Below are 20,916 nucleotides of genomic sequence, written 5' to 3' on the forward strand. Positions count from 1 at the left end.
TTGAAAAAACAAATAGATTTGAACTTGATAAAAAAATATTTGTAGACAGACCATCTTAAAATGTGTACATAAAATATGATACAACAGGCTTTCGCATTACATTATGTTTTGTCCACCACAATTAAAAGTACAGAACTATTCATAAATCTAAGCATTTAAAATATTAAATTATTGGGGGATACAGAGTGACAACTGATAATATATGTACTTTATTTAGACTGTTTGAGCATCTGAATAAAATATATGAATTTGTTTTCCCTCAAATATGAGCTAAAATAATGATGAGATGATCAGATGAGAGCAAAACATGACAAAATATACTGAATGACTTACAGAGCTCTTCTGGAGGTTTTGATGACTGCTGATAATCTAATGACACACTCGTCTGATTTCTTGAATTTCTGAAGCTCAAACTCCTCCAGCTCTTCCTCTGATGTCAACAACACAAAGGCCAAAGCAGACCACTGGGCAGGTGAAAGGTCACCAGATGAGAGACTTCCTTTGTTAAAGTGGGTCTGGATCTCCTTCACCAGAGTTTGGTCGTTCAGTTCATTCAGACAGTAGAACAGATTGATGGATCTCTCTGCAGGCAGATTATCTTCTAATTTCTGCTTGATGTACCGAACTATTCTCTTGTTGATCTGGTCATTGTCGTCTTGCTGTGTCAACAGACCTCGTAAGAGTCGTCGATTGGACTGGAGCGACAGACCGAGGAGGAAGCGAAGGAAAAGGTCCAGGTGTCCACTGTCACTCTCGAGCGCCTTGTCCACTGCAGTCTTGAGAAAATCAATCTTCTTGCTGATGTCTCGAAACAGATGTGCAAAACGTGAATTTTTATTTTTGTTTTCCTGTTCTGTAGACTCATGAACAAACACACTTTTCTTGTTGATGTCTAGAAACAGATGTGCATAAAGGGCTGCAATAAACTCTTGAATGCTCAAGTGAACAAAGCAGTACATGGTACCAAGAGTGATCCCCGTTTCCTCCTTAAAGATCTGGGTACACATACCTGAGTACACTGATGCCTTATAGACGTCAATACCACAGGCTTCCAGGTCTTTGTCATAGAAGATCACATTGTTTCTTTCCAGTTGATGAAATGCCAGTTTTCCCAGTGAAAGTATGGCGTCTTTATCCCAGGAAACATCTGCTGCGTATTCTTCATCATACTTTCGGCGGCTTTGCTGGATTTGAAAGCGGAGAAAGTGTGTGTACATTTGTGTCAGAGTCTTGGGAGTGTCTTCAGTATTTGATTCCTGCTGTGTTTTAGAGATCTCATCAGCCTGATTGTTTTTCACATCATTATTTCTTTTCTCCTCCAGAATGTTCTGGAGAACAGTGGCTGAAATCCAGCAGAAGACTGGGATGTGGCACATGATGAAGAGACTCTTTGATTTTTTAACATGATCAATGATTGTGTTGGCCTGATTCTGATCCGTGAATCTTTTCTTGAAGTACTCTTCCTTTTGTGCATCATTGAATCCTCGTATCTCTGTCAGCCGGTCGATACAGTCAGGAGGAATCTTACTGGCAGCTGCTGGTCTGGTGGTGATCCAGATGAGAGCAGAAGGAAGCAGATTTCCCTTCATGAGGTTCGTTAGGAGAACATCCAGAGAGGCTGGTGACGATACATCACACCACGTCTCATTACGATCAAACTTCAGAGGAAGGCGACATTCATCCAATCCATCAAGGATGAACAGGACTTTGAATTGATTCCTTCTTGTAAGGTTCAGTACTTTTGTCTCTGGGAAAAATTGAGTTATAAGGTCCATTAAACTTAGTTTTTCTTTCTTCATTAAGTTCATCTCTCTGAATGGAAGAGGAAATATGAAGCTGATATCTTGATTTTCTTTTCCTTCAGCCCAGTCCAGAACAAACTTTTGCACAGAGACTGATTTTCCGATGCCAGCGACTCCTTTTGTCAGTACAGTTCGGATCTCCTCGTCTTGTTCAGCTTGTTGAGCTTCAAACAAATTTCTGCATTCAATCTGTATCTCTTGAGATTCATGACGCCTGGAAGCAACTTCAATCTGTCTGACCTCATGTTCAGTATTGACCTGTTCACTGCCACCCTGAGTGATATAGAGATCTGTGTAGATGTTATTCAGAAGTGTGGAGTCGCCTTGCTTCGCAATTCCTTCAAACACACATTGATACTTCTTCTTTAGGCCACATTTGAGCTGATGAATGAAGAACAGCTCATCTAAACACAGGAACAGAAAATAGATAGTTTTAGTCTTAATTTCCTCTCCTACATTTATAAGTGTCAATCAGACAGATGATCATGAGTCTCTGACCTTCTAGAGCATCAGCAGCTTCATCTTGCTTCATCTCTCTCAGGTAATGTAGTGTGAGATCAAGAGCTGCTGCTTTGGTACTGCATCCATTCTCATTAAAGTCCTTCACAAAGTATTCTGTGTTCTCATTTTGTAATATTTTCTTAAACTTTTCCAGCTCTTTCTTCAGAAATGTGATTATTTTGATCTCAAGATCCTGCAAACAAAAGTAAGAAAAGGAGGACCGAATAACACAGTTTAAACCAAAATGTATATCTGCATTTGGTCAACATGATTTATTCAATAATTATAATATCTGTAAAAAAAATAAATAAAAAAAATTAACTTAAGACTTACATGCTAACCAGCTGTTATTTTAACAAATAGAAAAAAGTGTGCTTAAAAGTAAGTGATCAAGAGGAGTCAAATTAAATTTTGGTTCAATAACATATTTGTTTGTTATAAATATTGAACATTTATGAAAAATGTGCTTTCCTACCTGGAAGATCCACAGGAGATTGTCTGTGAAACTCTTGTGTTTCCTTTGAGTCTGAACGTCTGAGTCTAATGTCTCATATTGAAGCCTGTAATCAAATAAATCAAATAAAATACTGATTTTCCAGGCAAAATATGACAGAAAGAGAATAAAACATATGTGTGAATACTGATAAATATTTGATCTAAAATGTTTCATGATGGTATTCACTGATACAACTTCTTAACACAGTCAGTGTGAACATTAGAAACATGAAATACCTTTTATCAGATGATGGCATTTCCCCACTGAAGTTTGGATCTATACCTTTTGAACAGTCACTCTTCAGAGACACAGAGCTGGACACATGTGAGTCTGATCTTACACTAATGATACAAACACACAAACACACTTTACTACAGGAGATACTTTAGTCTCATTTGAAAAGAATTAATGTTGCAAATAGTAATTAAATGCAGTATAGCTGTGCATTTGTCCATTTATGACTTTGGTTGGATGGATGGATATATACATGTTTAGTTGCATGATCTATTTTTCCTTAATGAATTTACGCCTCCTTGTGGCTGTCTATGTAATTGTGTTACTGGAATGAGCTCCATAAGGTTCCCAAGAATTGAGTTTTATTGTGATTTATTGTTTTATTCAGTCGAGTTCATTCACATACACCACTGAGGACAAATAATGAAACACTATAATGTAAACACACAAAATACCTTTTATCAGATGATGGTTTTTCCCCACTGAAGTTTGGATCTATACCTTTTGACCAGTCACTCTTCAGAGACACAGAGCTGGACACATGTGAGTCTGATCTCACACTAATTACACAAAGAACAGAGAGAGAAACACTTTAGTAAAGGAGGATAAACTGTGTCTGAAACACATCCGTGTCTTTATCTAATCCTCCACAGAAATACACACACTCACACAATTTACAGTTTCATAGTTAACAATCATTTTATTTTACTGGCTCACACTGGATTAATGATTTGTTTAATGTACATGAGTGAGATTAAATATGTTTAAAAATACTTTAACTGTAATTTAAAAGAACATGTCAAGTTATTCTTTATTGACAGAAATGGAGAGCAGAAATGTCTGTGCGATACAGTTTTGTTACAAACTTCAATTAAATTAAGTGTATAGTTGTTTCCTAATGTCTGTTAATAATTTATGATCTAAAAACCAAAGTCATGTATTTGGATTAATTAAGTGTGGTTGTAATTAACAAATGATTAACTGTGATATTGTCTATAGAGCAAACAAGGCTTTATAGACAATGTCAGAGTTAATTAAAAAAGTTTAAAATTGAAACAAATATAAAGCAATGTCTAAAGTTTTGTTATTCACAGTAAAACAGAAACTCCAGTAGAGTTTAAAGTGAAAACAGATGCAGTGTTACCTGTGTTTCTCTGAGAGACTCATCTTAGAGAGAGAGTCCTTTCCTCGCTCAGATAAACTGACACTGAACACAGATCAATCAATCAATCACTCAACCTGGAAATGACACGATTTCACAGAGATGAAGAATTATTGAAGAACAGAATGAAGAATACTGAGTTACCAACAACAGCAACAACAATCAGTAAAATAAAGTGAGTTACAAACAAATATATTGACATGTAAAATAACTGAATAATCTTAATAATTTCAGATTAATGAGTTTAACTGATTCATGGATTAAATATGAATTCATTTGGGAACAGAAATTTACATTGTGCTGGAAAACTGAACACAATTTATTATATTCTGTATTGCAGTTTAATATTATTTTACAATCATATTTACCCAATCTTTATTAATTGTTGAATCTTTGTCATTTAATCATTAATTCAAGTTCAATGATGATTGATTTCATTACTTTCAAAAGATCCTAAAACCGAAAAAAAAAGTAACCTGAATTATAATGGGCATACTGTATAACTACTAATCATGATTTATAGTATATGCTCCTTTACTGTAAATGTCTATATCAAAAATACTTTCGATTTTGCATCACAAAAACAGCCTAAAATGGAAGGAAAAAATTGGAAAAACTTTCATAAACTTACTCGTTTTCGTTATACTCTTGCAGTTAACCCTAAAAAGGGCAAGAACATAAAGTTAATCAAGAGCAATAAGTTAGTTTATTGCTTTTTTCCCCATCTTATTAAGACTCAAATAATTTTTTATGTAATTTTTTTTTTTTTTTTTTTTTTTTCGAATTTAATGTTTGTATATGTGTTATACATCATATATTAATGTTAATGTTTAATAGTAATGGTAATTATTATGAATCATTTATTAATTTTAAATTTTCAATATTTTTTTATTATTGATTTTAATGTTTTATATATATTATACATTAATTATTATACATTATGAATATTAATTAATGTTAATATTAATGTGAAGTTTTATACATATTAATTATTAATTTTATTACTTTTTGTTGGATTGTATGTTTATATTATACGTATTGTTCTATTATTAATGTTAATATTAATCTTAATAGTAATTAATATAGATCATTAATTTTACTTTTATTAAATTTAAATTTTTCATTTAAATGTTTTTATATATACAATAATTATTAAACATTATTTATTAATGTTAATGTTAATTATCATACATCATTATTGTAAATTGTATATATATATATATATATATATACATATCCAAAATAAAAAGTTGTAAAAATTAATTGTAAAAAGTACCTTTATAGGTTTGCTCATTCTATCAACTGATATTTATTTAGGGTCACCCTGGCTATTACTGTACTCATTGTTATATCATTTTACTGTACAGTTTGGAAGAAAATTAAAGGCAAACTCACCCCCAAATATTAAAGTGCATTTTAGCACTTACACCATGTCCCATTTTCCAACACTCATAAAAAACTTTCCTTTATAGGTTTGCTATTTTTTTCAGTTGATGTTTGTTCAAGGTCACCCTAACTATTACTGTACTCATTGTCTTATCATTTTACTGTACATTTTGGGAGAGAATTAACTCAAAAGCAAACTCACCCCCGAACATCAAAGTGCATTCTAGCACATATGTCCCAATTTAAAACACTCATAAAAAACTTTTCTTTATAGGTTTGCTCATTTTGTCAACTGATATTTATTGTGGGTCACCCTGGCTATTACTGTGTTAATTAACTGTCTCTACACACTTCATAAAATTGTGTAGAGCTAGAGAGAGTCCGAACGGAAGGAATTTATATTTGTGTGCCACTCCCTCAAAGGCAAATCTCAAGAATGGCCTTTTGTGTGGGGAAAAGAATGAGAAAAGAAAGATTAAAGAAAAAAGATTTTTATGAGTGTTTGAAAATGGGCCACAGTGCAAATGTTTGAATGCACTTTGATAATGGAGATGAGTTTGCCTTTGATTTTCCCCCTAGAGTAAAATGAGACGACAATAAGTACAGTAATAGTCAGGGTAACTCTGAACCATTATCTGTTAATAATGAGCACACCTATGAGCACACCTATAAAGAAATAATTTTTATGAGTGTTGGAAAATGGGACATGGTGCAAGTGCTAAAATGCACTTTGATACTGGAGGTGAGAGTTGACAGAATGAGCAAACCTATAAAGGTACTTTTTACAATTTTAATTTTTGATGTATGTATGTATATATATATATATATATATATATATATATATATATATATATATATATATATATAAAACAATTTACATTAATGATGTATGATAATTAACATTAACATTAATAATGTTTAATAATTATTGTATATATAAAAAAAGTAAATCAAAAATTTAAATTTAATAAAAGTAAAATTAATATATTATTAATATATTAATAATTATATTAATACTATATTAATTACCATTACTATTAATATTAATAATGTAGAACAATAAACATATAAAACATTACAATCCAACAAAAATGTAAAAAATAATAAATAAATGATGTATAAAACTTCACATTAATATGAACATTAATTAATATTCATAATGTATAATAATTAATGTATAATATATATAAAACATTAAAATCAATATAATATATACACAACATTAAAACATTAAAATAATAAAAAATAATTAAAAAATTAAATTAATAAATGATTCATAATAATTACCATAACTATTAACATTAACATATGATGTATAGCACATATACAAACATTAAATTCGAAAAAAAAAAGTAATTTTTTATATAAAAAAATATTTGAGTCATAATAAGATGGGGGAAAAAGCAATAAATAACTTATCTGATGTCTCTTCATGTTCCTGCCCTTTTTAGGGTTAACTGCAAGAGTATAAAGAAAACTCCATCTTTAAATGCATTTAGACCGTTTCAAGTGCAGGAATATACGCGCAAACTAAAACAACAACAACAAAAAAAAAGACCCACTTGACAGCAGTGATATTTCACAGATCACATATTAAAAACATGTTTCATCAGTTTTATATATTAGTATGTACAATAAAGCTTTGATTTTACAGTGTCTGTTCCTGCGTATTTAATGCTCTTTATTTGAGTATTTAATTTAGTTTCAAGGAAGTTTACTTTACTTTCGGTTCACGCTCAGAAACTCTGAACATTAACATGAACATTAGTTTCAAAGTCTTTATTTCAGTGGATGATGAGACTCGAACTGAAGTAAAACTGTAAGTATTTTATATAAAAACATAGAGATACCTTATTTGACTCTTGTATAATCTCAGGTCTCCTGCATGAACAATCATCTCTGAAGCCTCGGTATTCTTCACCTGGACATAAAGCATCTATACACCTGTCTGTCAGAGCGGAAGTGACGTGTTTCTGTGAATGTGCTACACTTCCGATATTAGCCGCTAGAGGGAAATAACGAGAAGAATATCAAAGTGCAGTAAACTGTAAAACTGTTTATAATTGAGAAAATACATTAATAATGTAGTGAGAAACACCAGTTTGCAGTATCAGCATAACAAGCTGTTTGTACAGATAAAAATAACACCTGATTCGGTCATATTTCAGTCTCTGAGACTTTTTAAAGTCTCAATGTCCATTATAATGAATAAAAATAATTATTGCATTTTAATCATTTTAATCATTAAATAATGTCTTGTTTCTACCGTACACTAAGCATGTTGTCATGTTCCTAAGGCACTTAACTGAATTTGTAGTTAGAAATATTTTAACAAAATGTGCACAATGCCTATAATTTTTGGTAATATTGAAAGTATTATTAAATACTTTAGTAGTTCAGGTGCATCTGCTTGTGAATCTGATTGAACTCTTTGTCTTCAGTAAATTCTCTGAGTTCATGACTTTTCATTTGATCTTCTACACACTGTCTCTCAGCAGACACTCGTGTTCCCGACAGCAGAAAACATGCAGGAGTCAAAGTTAAACTCTTTATTATGTCAGACCAACACGGGATGGTATTTTTCCACAGTTTGTATGAGTTATGTATATCACATATGACATGTTTACATTTTCAAGGTGACGTAATAAAGTGTTTAACAATTAAACATGAACATGCTGTAGGATCTTTCTTACTGACTCCTCAGGTTTTTCCAGCTTCCATACTGTCTTCATGAAAGTCCTGTGAAAAGCACTCAGTGACGAACACAACTGTTTCATGACTGAAATAAGCAGAACATTAAGATACAGTGATGATGAATTATTACAGATATAGTTCATATTCTGAAAGACAGTAAACATCTCTAACCTCATAATCATTTGGCACCTCACATGAAAAGCTTCATTATTTACTTTTTTTGCAGACTGACAGAAAAAAAAGACAGAATAGTCTTGTTAGTTTTATAAATAATGGACATCTATATTTGTAATATAAATTTGAATTATGCTGGTTAATTTCATTGGAGTGGTGTAAACCTCATTAACATATTCATCACATCATGTGATATCAGTGATCTTGTCTGCTAATAATTATGAACAGATGAAAAGATCAATAAATTCAGCCTCATTATGGTAACTGGCATCATTGTAACTAAGCCGTCCTGACAAGGCAAATGGATCCAATTAAAGTTACACAAATCAAAAACATTTGACAGAATAACCAATATCCAGATAACTGCAGTATTATATAAAGAGACGATGTGATAATTTCCCACTGAAGGATGAGGGTGTGTTAAGTTGGTCTCAGCACAAGAAGGTAAATCAACTGTGATCTTTATTTACTAATATAACATGATTCATCAGATGGAGAACTGCATTACATCAGAAGATAAAAGACAAGCGTCAGCATTTGGCTAGAGTTGTTCTTTCACCTGAGGAGGCACATAATATCTCCTGTCCTCCTGCTGGACGCTGTGGAGTTGAGGAAACTTACACGCCATTATCCTTAGATTTGACTGGCCTGACATGGAGCAGGACATCCGCAAGTGGGTAAGTGAATTGTTAAAAATGCCATATTAGATGATGTTGTTGTAGTCAATATTACATTAAAATGGTCATGACCCACCTCTCTTCTTTCAGATAGCTCAGTGTCTTCAGTGTCAGACCAGAAGAAACATCAATAAAGGAGAAAGAATTTATAACACATAACAACCATCTCTCAAAGGTGCACCAGCAACAGATAAAAATAACCAAAAAAACAAAACAAAAATATGAACAAAAAAAGTCAAATCTTACTACCTTATAGACAAGGGAATGTGTTACTGGAGTAGTTTACCATTTAAAAAGAGTTTAACTTGAAGTGAAAAGTCCCACCCAAATCCACTCCTCCTCCAACCCCTCCACTCACACACTCCTCAATGAAAGTGAACTCCATCTCTTCTTCTGGGGCAAGAAAGTTGGGTCAGGACTGGAAGAATTTGGTGGGATTTGCGCCTTCAGGAAAGTTTAGAATGATCAGGTTCTCTCGTCTTCATCTGTTTTCCAGATCATCCACTTTGGCCGTCAGTTCATCTAAGCAATGCAGAGCGCTAGTTTTGTCTTACTCCAACACTCAGGTTTTGACTTCATTGATGTTCTTTGTTTTATCTTGTATTTTATTCACAATGTCCTGCAAGTGGCTTAGGAAAGAAGTGACCTTTTCCTCCATGGCAGCAGTGATGTGTCTGATTATATCAGTGACGAGTCTCTTAGAGCCTGTTGAACTTGTGCTTGATCTTGTACACCATCTTCCTCATGCAACACCTCTGCCGGAGCGTCAACTTTAACGTTTTTTTCTTTGTTTTGCCAGACTTTTCCTCACTTTGAAACGTGTTGCCTCTGCTAGACATGATCTCAAAGTCGTTGCACATAAATTTGAAGGAACATATGTGAGAACTACGCTTTTAAAAGGGTAATGTGAGTAGAGAGTCGTGGATCGCTCCTCTCAGTTGAGTGACATCACGTGACCCCCAAATACTGCTTTCTATTTATTTTCATGGAAACAATAGTGTACTTAAATGATAACTGTATCATTAATCATTATTATAATCAGATTTAAGCTTATCAATCAAGCAATCATAATCACATGGTGTGTCTACATGGATGTTACATCATCAGCTTTCGACACAGTTCATGTCATGGCTGAACAGAGGCATGTGCAGTTTGATCAGTTCATTTTTACTGAAGTTAAAGAAGTTAGAGATCAGTTAAAGCAATACGTTTATTAGCTACTGTCAGAAGAAGTCTCGGAGTCAAATGCAAGTTCAATGTTTATTTTGAAGAGATAGAGAGAGGGTCAGACAGAGCACAACAGTCACAGTTCACAGGTGAAAAACCACACGCGGCGTCCAGCGATGTAATCCACTCTGGTCGGTGACCGGAGAGAAATCCTCACACGACAGATGACTGAAGATGAGATTCACACCAGCAATGAAAGAGACAGCTCACCGCAACCCGGAGGAGACTGGATCTCGCCTAAAGACAAAGCGCACCAGCTTCACCGGGAAACAAGGCAGGGTTCACTCGAGGTCAAGTTCACGAACACTCACAGACGTGTGAACTCCGGGCAAAGACAAACCTCCAGATGCCGGTGACTGAATCAGAGACAGAAACTGAGAGAAAATGAATAACTGGACCAGACAGCGTGACTGTGACCAACCAAGACAATGAGCGCGCGACGAAGGACAGGACAGCGTGCTACTTAAAGAAAACAGCTAATGAGACACAACAGGTGAACACTTACCGAAACGAGTGGGAGGGGCTAGTGCACACACGAGGAACCGCCACCAACAGGTAAGTAAATAAACATACACACACACGCACCATCAATCACCCAGGAGTCGTAACAGCTGCTGTTTAGTCCATGTGTGAACATCAACATTTATTTTAGGTATTGATGGATTCTTATGTTAACTTCATAAAGAATTATTTATGTGCATACCAAAGGATTTTAGAGACATAAACTCCATAGAAAGCATAACAATATTTTGACCGATGAGAGATGTTGTATATAAATAGACGATTATAAAAACATGTTTTGGACATTTTTCAACATAAGAGCGTCACAGCAGTGTTTGTACCTGTACATGTCCTGTCCACCACACATTCACCTGATGATTATCATGACATTGGAGACTGTTAGGATGTACCAGCGGCCAGAGGTGTAAAAAAAAAAAATAGCAGGGGTCAAAAATGCACAGTTCAGAGTGGTTTTAATACAAAAAGTGCAAACAAGTAGTTCTTAATGTAACTAATTATTTATAATAAACAAATTTATCATTACTAATGTATAAAGGCTATAAACACACACACACACACACACACACACACAAAATGTTAAAACATACTAATAATAGAATTGAAAAATCAAAACTGACAATAACAGACTGATTGTCCTCCAGGCGCGCTCATAATAATATTTAATACACAGAGATCTATAGTCACTGATTTGAACATCATTAAAGGGTTGATCGTAGTGTTTGAAACACACTAATTTTTAAAAAGTTTTGTCTGCTCACCAAGATTGCATAATTAAAATTCAGCAAATTTAATTAAAAATACAGTAAAAACAGTAATATTGTGAAATATTATTACAATTTAAAACAATTGTTTTCTATTGGAATATATTTTAAAATGTAATTTATTCTTGTGATGGCAAAGCTGAATTTTCAGCATCATTACTCCAGTCTTCAGTGTCACATGATCCTTCAGAAATCATTCTAATATGATGATTTGATACTGAAGAAACATTATGATTATTATCAATGTTAAAAACAGTTGTTTACCTTTTTTTCAGGATTCCTTGATGAATAGAATGTTCAAAAGAACAGCATTTATCTGAAATACAAAGCTTTTGTAACATTATACACTACCAGGGCTTGACATTAACTTTTTTGTTCACCAGCCACTGTGGCTAGTGGTTTTCCAAAGTTACTAGCCACTCAGCATTTTCACTGGCCACAATTTTAATGTTGGTAAATTACATTTTATATGATTAAAGTTGACTCTGTTATGCTTAAATTACTTTATTTTGAGTCATTTTACTTGATTTAGAAGATTTAAAACCCTTTCAAACTTTTAAATGCAGATTGACCACCCAAATCAAGACTACATTGTATATCAGCTGGTATGTAGCCTACATGTGGGCAAGAGGTGGACAATATGAGCATGGGCTAATATGAGAAATTTGATAAGTTATTTGTGTTAGGCTATATAAAAGAACAAAGAAGCAAATTACGAAAACAATAGTAAATTAAAAATAATCTTTTTTCAGATACTTTAGGTTTATTTAACATATAGCCTAGCCTACATTTATTTAACATATTTTGTTGTTTGATTAACACTAATGACAGAAAGGTAGGCCTATTTAATCGGGCTGCTGAATGCATGGACGTAACTGACGCATATTCAGTTATTACCCACCTGTTTACGTCCACTTAAGCCATAACCGACACTTGTTGTGTGTCATTCAGCGCAATTCCGCCTATCCCTCCTTCACTAACTGCACGTAAATAACGAATTGTGTGATTGGATTGTAATTTTGTGCTACGACGATCTTCGACGATCATTTGGCTGTAAACTGAAATTATATTCAACCCGCCAAAGTGGCTAGTGGGAGTGGCTGTCTTACCCGCCACAGCTGAAATCTACCCGCATTTGGCGGGTTGGCGGCTGTTAATGTCAAGCCCTGTACACTACCGTTCAAATTTTGGGGTCAGTAAGAATTTTTATTTTTATTTAAAGAAATGAATACTTTTATTCAGCAAGGATGCATTAAATCAATCAAAAGTGACAGTAAAGACATTTAAAATATAACAAAAGCTTATATTTCAAATAAACGCTGTTCGTTTGAACTTTCTATTCATCAAAGAATCCTGAAAAAAATATTGTACACAAATATTTTGTACAATTGTACACATTAAATGTTTCTTGAGCAGTAAATCAGCATATTAGAATGATTTCTGAAGGATCATGTGACACTGAAGACTGGAGTAATGATGCTGAAAATTCAGCTTTGCCATCACAGGAATAAATTACTTTGTAAAATATATTCAAATAGAAAACAATTATTTTAAATTGTAATATTTCACAATATTGGGTTTTTTATTTTATTTTTAATTAAATAAATGCAGCCTTGGTGAGCAGACGAAACTTCTTTTAAAGACATTAAAAATCTTACTGATCCCAAACTTTTGAACAGTAGTGTATAAAATGACAAGCAAAAATTTAGAAGTCTGAAACAATAAAACTTTGTTCACATTTATGATGTGAATAGCCAGCACTTCAAGCCAGCACTTCAGCAATCAAAAGTTCCTCACAGATTTCATCTTTATCTGTTTATTAGGGGTGTGACGAGATCTCGTGTCACGAGACTAAACTGTGACGAGATTTCTCGTTGAGGCAAAAAGTAGTCTCGTGATGTTGCCATGACAGAGTGTTAGGATGATTAGGAAAGAATATGCCACGACTACGTTTACATTACGCCTCCACTGTCGTTTTGCTTTGTATTTAAATAAAAAACATTTAATTCAGTTGGATGACGGTCGCCACAGCTCCATATTTACAGCATACGCACGGTCGCTGATTTCATTCAAACGCGATTTCAATACCGCACATTTTGAAAGCGGCTCCCTGATGAATACAGATATCTCTCAATATGAAAGCTATTTTAGGCTGGGCAATGTAGTTGTAACCATCTCTTAGCTCTGTATCAAAGAAAAAGTTGGTCTTATTTGCACTTTGAATATTGAGAGAGTGCGATTATGGTTGCACTTATTGTAAAGTGTTACCATAAAAATGAATAACAGTTTTCTCTTAATCTTATTAAGCACAAACAGTAAGGTTTCATTTGTTAACATTAGTAACACTAGTGCACTGTGAACTATCATGAACTAACAATGAATGACTATTTTTGTCAACTAACATAAAGATTAATAAATACTGTAGCAAATATATTGCTCATTGTTAGTTGATGTTGGTTAATACATTAATGTTAATAAATGAGACCTTATTGTAAAGTGTTAACATTTTTATTTACACTGTTTTATTTCTATGATCAGTTTGTGGAAAGGAGTTCAGTTAGGAGGTCTAAAGTTGTAGAAGCTCATAAATCATGTACAGTGAGGTCTGAAGAGACTGAAATCATACAGAAGAGAAGCCAGTCAGTTGAATTAGTGGATAAACCTTTTACAGTACTTCAGTATTGTTGTCTTTTACTGCATATTATAATTCATACTCAGAAAGTAGAACTGAAATGGCATTGATTACAATATGATTAGTTAAAACATTTCAAATACACCTGCAGAATATTTTTTCTAGTCACGTATTTCGCCATCTTGTCTCGTCTCGTGAACTCAATCTCGAGTCTCGTCTCGTCTCGTGAGATACCTGTCTCTTCACCCCCCTACTGTTTATAGTCTGGATTTACTCTGTTTGTGTACAGTAATGGAGATCAAGTGATAACAGCGCCCTCTACAGTCACAGAATATGATGGTCACAGAATTTGATGTAACATCTGTGTTGCTGTCGCTTGCATTATTCGACGCCAGCACAATGATGATGCCGGCGCTCACACTGTGGATGTCCCATAATCCTCTGGGATAAACTTAGGTGATAGTGTGGCGATAGTGTGATAGTGCCTCTGTGAGGTGTTTGCAGTAGTCTAATGCTTGTGCATCTTTCTCTTTTATCTGCTACACCGCTGAGCTCATGAGATCTTCTGTTGCATGGTGTTTTTAGCTGAGGACAACGGCTTTGTTTGCAGCTGAGCCGAACCTTCACTATGAACACGGCAGGATTTTATGTGATCAACATAGCATCAGTTCTGACACAATGTTGAGTGAACCGAACTCGAAATGGTTACGTTGGGAAACGGTTACCTAATGTAATCTCAGTTATGTGTTCATCTGATACTTTGTCACATGACTTTTTAAACCCTCAGTGAGTCACAAACTGACTGTCCATCCAAATCCATTAAATAAGCAAGTTCTTTCCAAACACAATGACTGTAAAGTTTAGAATAGATTGGTTCAGGAATGTGCTACCAGGATGGTGTGTCCATTAAAACACAGTGGATCTAGTACTCAGTCCATGATCTTTATTTGACATTTGGAGGCATAGGAATTGAGCCATGGCAACATAAGTTTCTGACAGAGTTGTATGGTGTCTAAAAACCAAAACAATAAAGAACAAACAAGTCTTAGATACAATTAACAATATAACTCAAATCATATAATCCAATTAGCACAACAAAACAGTTTAACAATCAAATGAGCACTAATGCATATGAATTAAATCACATAGAATTCAAACATACATAGCTTCAAGAAATAACATTAAATACCAAAAGAAATAAACTTACATAGTCAGAAACGCATCAACTCTACTAGAGGCTCTCTTTGAGGAGAAGGACAAGGAATGTCAGGTTCAGCCGCATGCTTCACACACCAAACAACAGCAGCTAAATAATGATTCAGTGCACCTGACGAGACTTAGCTCCACCCCTGGCTGACATTGTCATGTGACCACCTGGGAATTCTCAACAATGACTATATCTCTAACCTAAACCTAACACTGCCCATAACTGACCCCTAAAATCAGAGGGAAATGATAGATGAACAACACTGATGTAGAAGCACATAATCCTGGTTTTAAGCCTAAACTTGACATCAACTCTAAACGTTTTCCTCAAATTTGATTGGCTGATTGGAATGTTGATCCAGGAACATGTTGCACTTGGTGAAATCAGGTTCGTCAATGAGGTCCTCTTACTTTGTTAAAGAGATTTTAAAGAGATTTCATGAGGCAAACTCTGATGCTTATAGACTGATATAATTCATGATATAATTCAGATGGTAAGGCCTAATTAGATCATAGCACTGTTGCACTAATGGTCTCTATGATCAGATTCCCTCACAATGCTTTGAGAAATGCAGTCCAGCATGGTTTCTTCTCCAACAATTCTAAAGATCACTCACATGGTCTTGTTTAACATCTACAGCTTCACCTTTATTTAAGAAGGACAGGCACGTGCACACATAGACAAAAAAGGGGCTTGAGCCCCTGCCCTTTTTCTTCCTGGAGAGAAAGTGCCCTTTTTTCTGGGGTGCTTTTTTAATAAATGAATATATATTCCTGTTTGCGCACAGCTTCCCTGTCAAACAAATATATTTACTGTATAAAACAAATAAAAAAAACACTATATCAGGTCGGCTTTGTCGAGTTCAGATGCCCTCACTCCGCGACACGCCATTCATGCCCGCACGTGTGCGCGCCACACCCTACCTAACCTTGAGTTTGCTGCTGGCTGAAAACTTGTGACAACTATTCCCGCGAAAATGCAACATTGACCACAATCAACACATCTGCCTGATTTGATACTAATGAAATATATGTCATATTATAATTTAAATTATTGTATTGTGCTATGCATTGCGTTTTGAACCATGGTAAACACTTGACTGATAGGTTGGGCTGTCAATACCAGAAGAGAAGCATTCCATGGACGCACATCCATGAACCACATTATTAGACAGTTTTCTAAGGATGCATGGTTTATTAAAACTATTTAAAAATCATAATACAGCATCAGCTACATAATGCTATTCTTAAATCTACGCTTACACAGGATAATACATCAATAAAAGTTTAAACCCTCGCTCTGTCTTTGCATGTTTGATGTCCACATATTCTTGTTGAAGAAATTACAGTGGCTGTAGCATTTCTATCACAAAGAAGTGGGCGAATATTATTATTTAACTAATAATATATTTTTTTAATCATGGTTGGCTTTGATCGTGGATTTGAATTGGGATTGGATTTTCCTTGGTGAAGTCATTTATTCTAAATATATAGCTACTTGAAAATAGTTGTTGTTGACTTCTCTTGTGATAAACCTAGTGAATACTAAAGAAGACCATGGTCTCTGTGTGAACTGATTATTTTGTAGAAATCTGTGGAGTATAAAACAATTGCGTGAGTACAAAGTTGTCTTAATATATTTAAGGGTTCATTATTTTTTAATAAATAATTATGAGAAGTGCCCTTTTTTCCACTTGAGCCCCTGCCCCCCAAAATGTCTGTGCACGTCCCTGAAGAAGGACACCGTGTCTACACCGGACGAGAGAAGTGCAAATCCATTATAATCAGTGATGTTGTCTACACTGGATGTGAGGGACAAATCTCCGACATTAAAATGTTGCCTTGTTCTGTTTATGACGTACTGACACAAAGGACAAATGCCGCATCCAGTGTAGACTAAGTGCCCTCTCTTGGTGGGAGAATTTCTCTGCATCTGTATTCTGAATATAAGAGACTCCATCCACAGAACAAAGACAATATACTGTAGATCTGTGCATTAATAACAGACAGACACAAAACTAACTTCATATAAAACAGAATATTATATATAATGCCTGATTGTTCATTCTCTGGAGGTTACACTCATAAGGTATGTTTTTAACTTATTAGTTGGAGCGCCTTTTGTATTCAAGCGGAATGTTTTTATTAACAGCTGTTCATTCCGTTGATTGTTAATGGTAACTTTTTATTGCAGATGCGTTAAGCACAGACTGGTTGCGTGTTTATGGACGTTTAGTTCCGTTGGTGGGCTGCGTGGGACTATGGTCCGGGGACGCTGCTGCTTTTACTCTGCTCTTGCTTTTGCTTTTGTTTTGTTATTTTTGTTTTGTTTTCTGTTGTATTACGTTGTTTCGTTCTTGTTTTGTGTGACTTGGTTTTGCCTTGTTTGGTGTGTGTGTGTGTGTGTGTGTGCGCGTGCGTATGCGTGTGCGCGTGTCGGCGGGACCAATTGCATTATTGTTTAAACCAATGTCATGTTATGTTTTTGTTTTGTTTTTTTTTTGTATTGGTTTATTTAAGGATATGAGTGTTTCCTTTTTGTTGTGTTTATATGCGTGTGCGCGTGTCGGCGGGACCAATTGCATTATTGTTTAAACCAATGTCATGTTATGTTTTTGTTTTGTTTTTTTTTGTATTGGTTTATTTAAGGATATGAGTGTTTCCTTTTTGTTGTGTTTATATTAGTGATTGTGAAATCTTGTTTAATGTGAATTTCTACTCCCTTTCCTATTTTTGTTTGTAATTTATGTTTCTACTTTATATTTACTTGGTATTATAATTTCAGTATCTATTAGCTAATTTGTGGATTACGGTCTGAAGAGAAATTTACTTTCATTTGTATTGTCTTTATGGAGTGACTGTTTATGCCAGTGCTATTGTACTCATTTCGGGTTTAGGGTATAACCTAATTCTGTTTGTTACAGGAGCTGAGTGCCTAAGGCAGGGGTGGTGTTTGTGAGTGTGTTTATGCACAGGCGTAAGGGAGCAGTGACTTTGCTGTGGAGGCCTTGTTGTGCCCTTTATTCCCTGTTGTCACGCCTTGGCTCCTGCACCCTGAAACCCAGACATCCCTGATTATTCAGGTCGCTCTGATTGCATGTGGTTTAAACCAATTTTATATTTCTAGTTTTTTTGTTTTTTTTTTTCCATTCTCCTTAATTGGTTTAGTGATTGATTTTGCTGTGTTTGTGCTTTTGTAAAGTCTTTTATCCTTAATAAAATTTATACTTCACTTTTTTTTTTTTCTTTTTTTTTTTTTTAATCCACATCTCCTGCTTATTCCCTGTGAGCCAACCTATGTTGCCTTAAAGGAAATTTTTTTTTTTTAGGGTTGTCCCTGGTAAGACTCTAGGGTGGCGTAGTTGCTATCTGTTAATCTTCAATCCCTCTGGGTCCGGCTATATATATATATATATATATATATATATATATATATATATATATATATATATATATATATATATATATATATATATATTTCTTGTATAAAATGTAATATCAAAAAGTTGATTTCACTAATTCCATTCAAAAAGTGAAACTTGTATATTATATTCATTCATTACACACAGACTGATATATTTCAAATGTTTGTGTTTTTTTTTTTTTTTTTTTTTTTTTAATGACTATAACTGACAACTAAGGAAAATCCCAAATTCAGTATCTCAGAAAATTAGAATATTACTTAAGACCAATACAAAGAAAGGATTTTTAGAAGTCGTGGCCAACTGAAAAGTATGAGCATGTATAGCACTCAATACTTAGTTGGGGCTCCTTTTGCCTGAATTACTGCAGCAATGCGGCGTGGCATGGAGTCGATCAGTCTGTGGCACTGCTCAGGTGTTATAAGAGCCCAGGTTTCTCTTATAGTGGCCTTCAGCTCTTCTGCATTGTTGGGTCTGGCATATCGCATCTTCCTCTTCACAATACACAAAGAAAATCTATGGGGTTAAGGTCAGGTGAGTTTGCTGGCCAATTAAGAACAGGGATACCATTGTCCTTAAACCAGGTACTGGTAGCTTTGGCACTGTGTGCAGGTGCCAAGTTCTGTTGGAAAATTAAATCTGCATCTCCATAAAGTTGGTCAGCAGCAGGAAGCATGGAGTGCTCTAAAACTTCCTGGTATACGGCTGCGTTGACCTCGGACCTCAGAAAACACAGTGGACCAACACCAGCAGATGGCACCCCAAATCATCACTGACTGTGGAAACTTTACACTGGACCTCAAGCAACATGGATTGTGTGCCTCTCCTCTCTTCCTCCAGACTCTGGGACCCTGATTTCCAAAGGAAATGCAAAATTTACTTTCATCAGAGAACATAACTTTGGACCACTCAGCAGCAGTCCAGTCCTTTTTGTCTTTAGCCCAGGCGAGACGCTTCTGACGCTGTCTGTTGTTCAAGAGTGGCTTGACACAAGGAATGTGACAGCTAAAACCCATGTCTTGCATACGTCTGTGCGTAGTGGTTCTTGAAGCACTGACTCCAGCTGCAGTCCACTCTTTGTGAATCTCCCCCACATTTTTGAATGGGTTTTGTTTCACAATCCTCTCCGGGGTGCGGTTATTCCTATTGCTTGTACACTTCTTTCTACCACATCTTTTCCTTCCCTTTGCCTCTCTATTTTGTGTCTTGCCCTCCTTGTGCAAGGTGTCAATGGTCGTCTTTTGACAACTGTCAAGTCAGCAGTCTTCCCCATGATTGTGTAGCCTACAGAACTAGACTGAGAGACCATTTAAAGGCCTTTGCAGGTGTTTTGAGTTAATTAGCTGATTAGAGTGTGGCACCAGGTGTCTTCAATATTCAACCTTTTCACAATATTCTAATTTTCTGAGATACTGAATTTGGGATTTTCCTTAGATGTCAGTTATAATCATCAAAATTAAAAGAAATAAACATTTGAAATATATCAGTCTCTGTGTAATGAATGAATATAATATACAAGTCTCACTTTTTGGGAATTACAGGTATTTGTAGGGAAACACACCCTAGGAAGTAAAATTAGCTCAAATGAAATAATTTATTAGGGAATTATAAAGAGTTGTTTGTTTACGACCGAGCAACTGAGTTGTCCAGCGTTCAATTGCTCAAGCCATACAAAGCTCTTATATAAATATCCAACAATCGTGAAAACACTGATTAGAGCACGGTAACGTAAGATCGACAGTTTAAGATTTAAACTTTAAATTGAATTTTAGAAGCACTTAATACAAGACACTTTCTTTTAAAAATCTACAAGAGACTTTATTTATTCTAACACAAACTAATCTAAACACAAACACATACATACACACATTCATTCATACGCATAAGAAAGGAAATGAGAGAGAAATAGTTTTAAGAGAGAGAAAGTGATATGATGAACATAATTCCTAGCAATGCACTTCAAAGACTTGAACGAACCATGAATCATTAATTTAAATGCACCAGTTCAGTTTTAATCTGG

At 34.8% G+C, this 20,916-nt stretch overlaps 1 protein-coding gene across 3 annotated transcripts in view; it reads right to left on the bottom strand.

Moving 5' to 3' along the window:
* The window catches only part of LOC125250797 (NACHT, LRR and PYD domains-containing protein 4-like), a 43,278-nt gene extending 35,744 nt beyond the window's left edge, over positions 1-7,534 (bottom strand). Inside the window, exons 1-7 of one of the 3 annotated variants that reach the window (XM_048163569.1) lie at positions 7,432-7,534; positions 4,178-4,272; positions 3,489-3,593; positions 3,036-3,140; positions 2,779-2,863; positions 2,301-2,496; positions 334-2,206 (exon numbers count right to left, since the gene is read on the bottom strand). In XM_048163569.1, the coding sequence (XP_048019526.1) occupies positions 334-2,206; positions 2,301-2,496; positions 2,779-2,863; positions 3,036-3,140; positions 3,489-3,593; positions 4,178-4,200 (2,387 nt within the window). In that variant the 5' untranslated portion in view covers positions 4,201-4,272; positions 7,432-7,534. Of the gene's footprint in view, positions 1-333; positions 2,207-2,300; positions 2,497-2,778; positions 2,864-3,035; positions 3,141-3,488; positions 3,594-4,177; positions 4,354-7,431 lie in introns of those variants that run through there. The other 2 variants (XM_048163570.1, XM_048163571.1) reach the window with 2 other exon arrangements.
* Between the last annotated feature and the right edge of the window lie 13,382 nt (positions 7,535-20,916).

Source organism: Megalobrama amblycephala, linkage group LG17 (assembly GCF_018812025.1).
Source record: "Megalobrama amblycephala isolate DHTTF-2021 linkage group LG17, ASM1881202v1, whole genome shotgun sequence".
Taxonomy (NCBI): Eukaryota; Metazoa; Chordata; class Actinopteri; order Cypriniformes; family Xenocyprididae; genus Megalobrama; species Megalobrama amblycephala.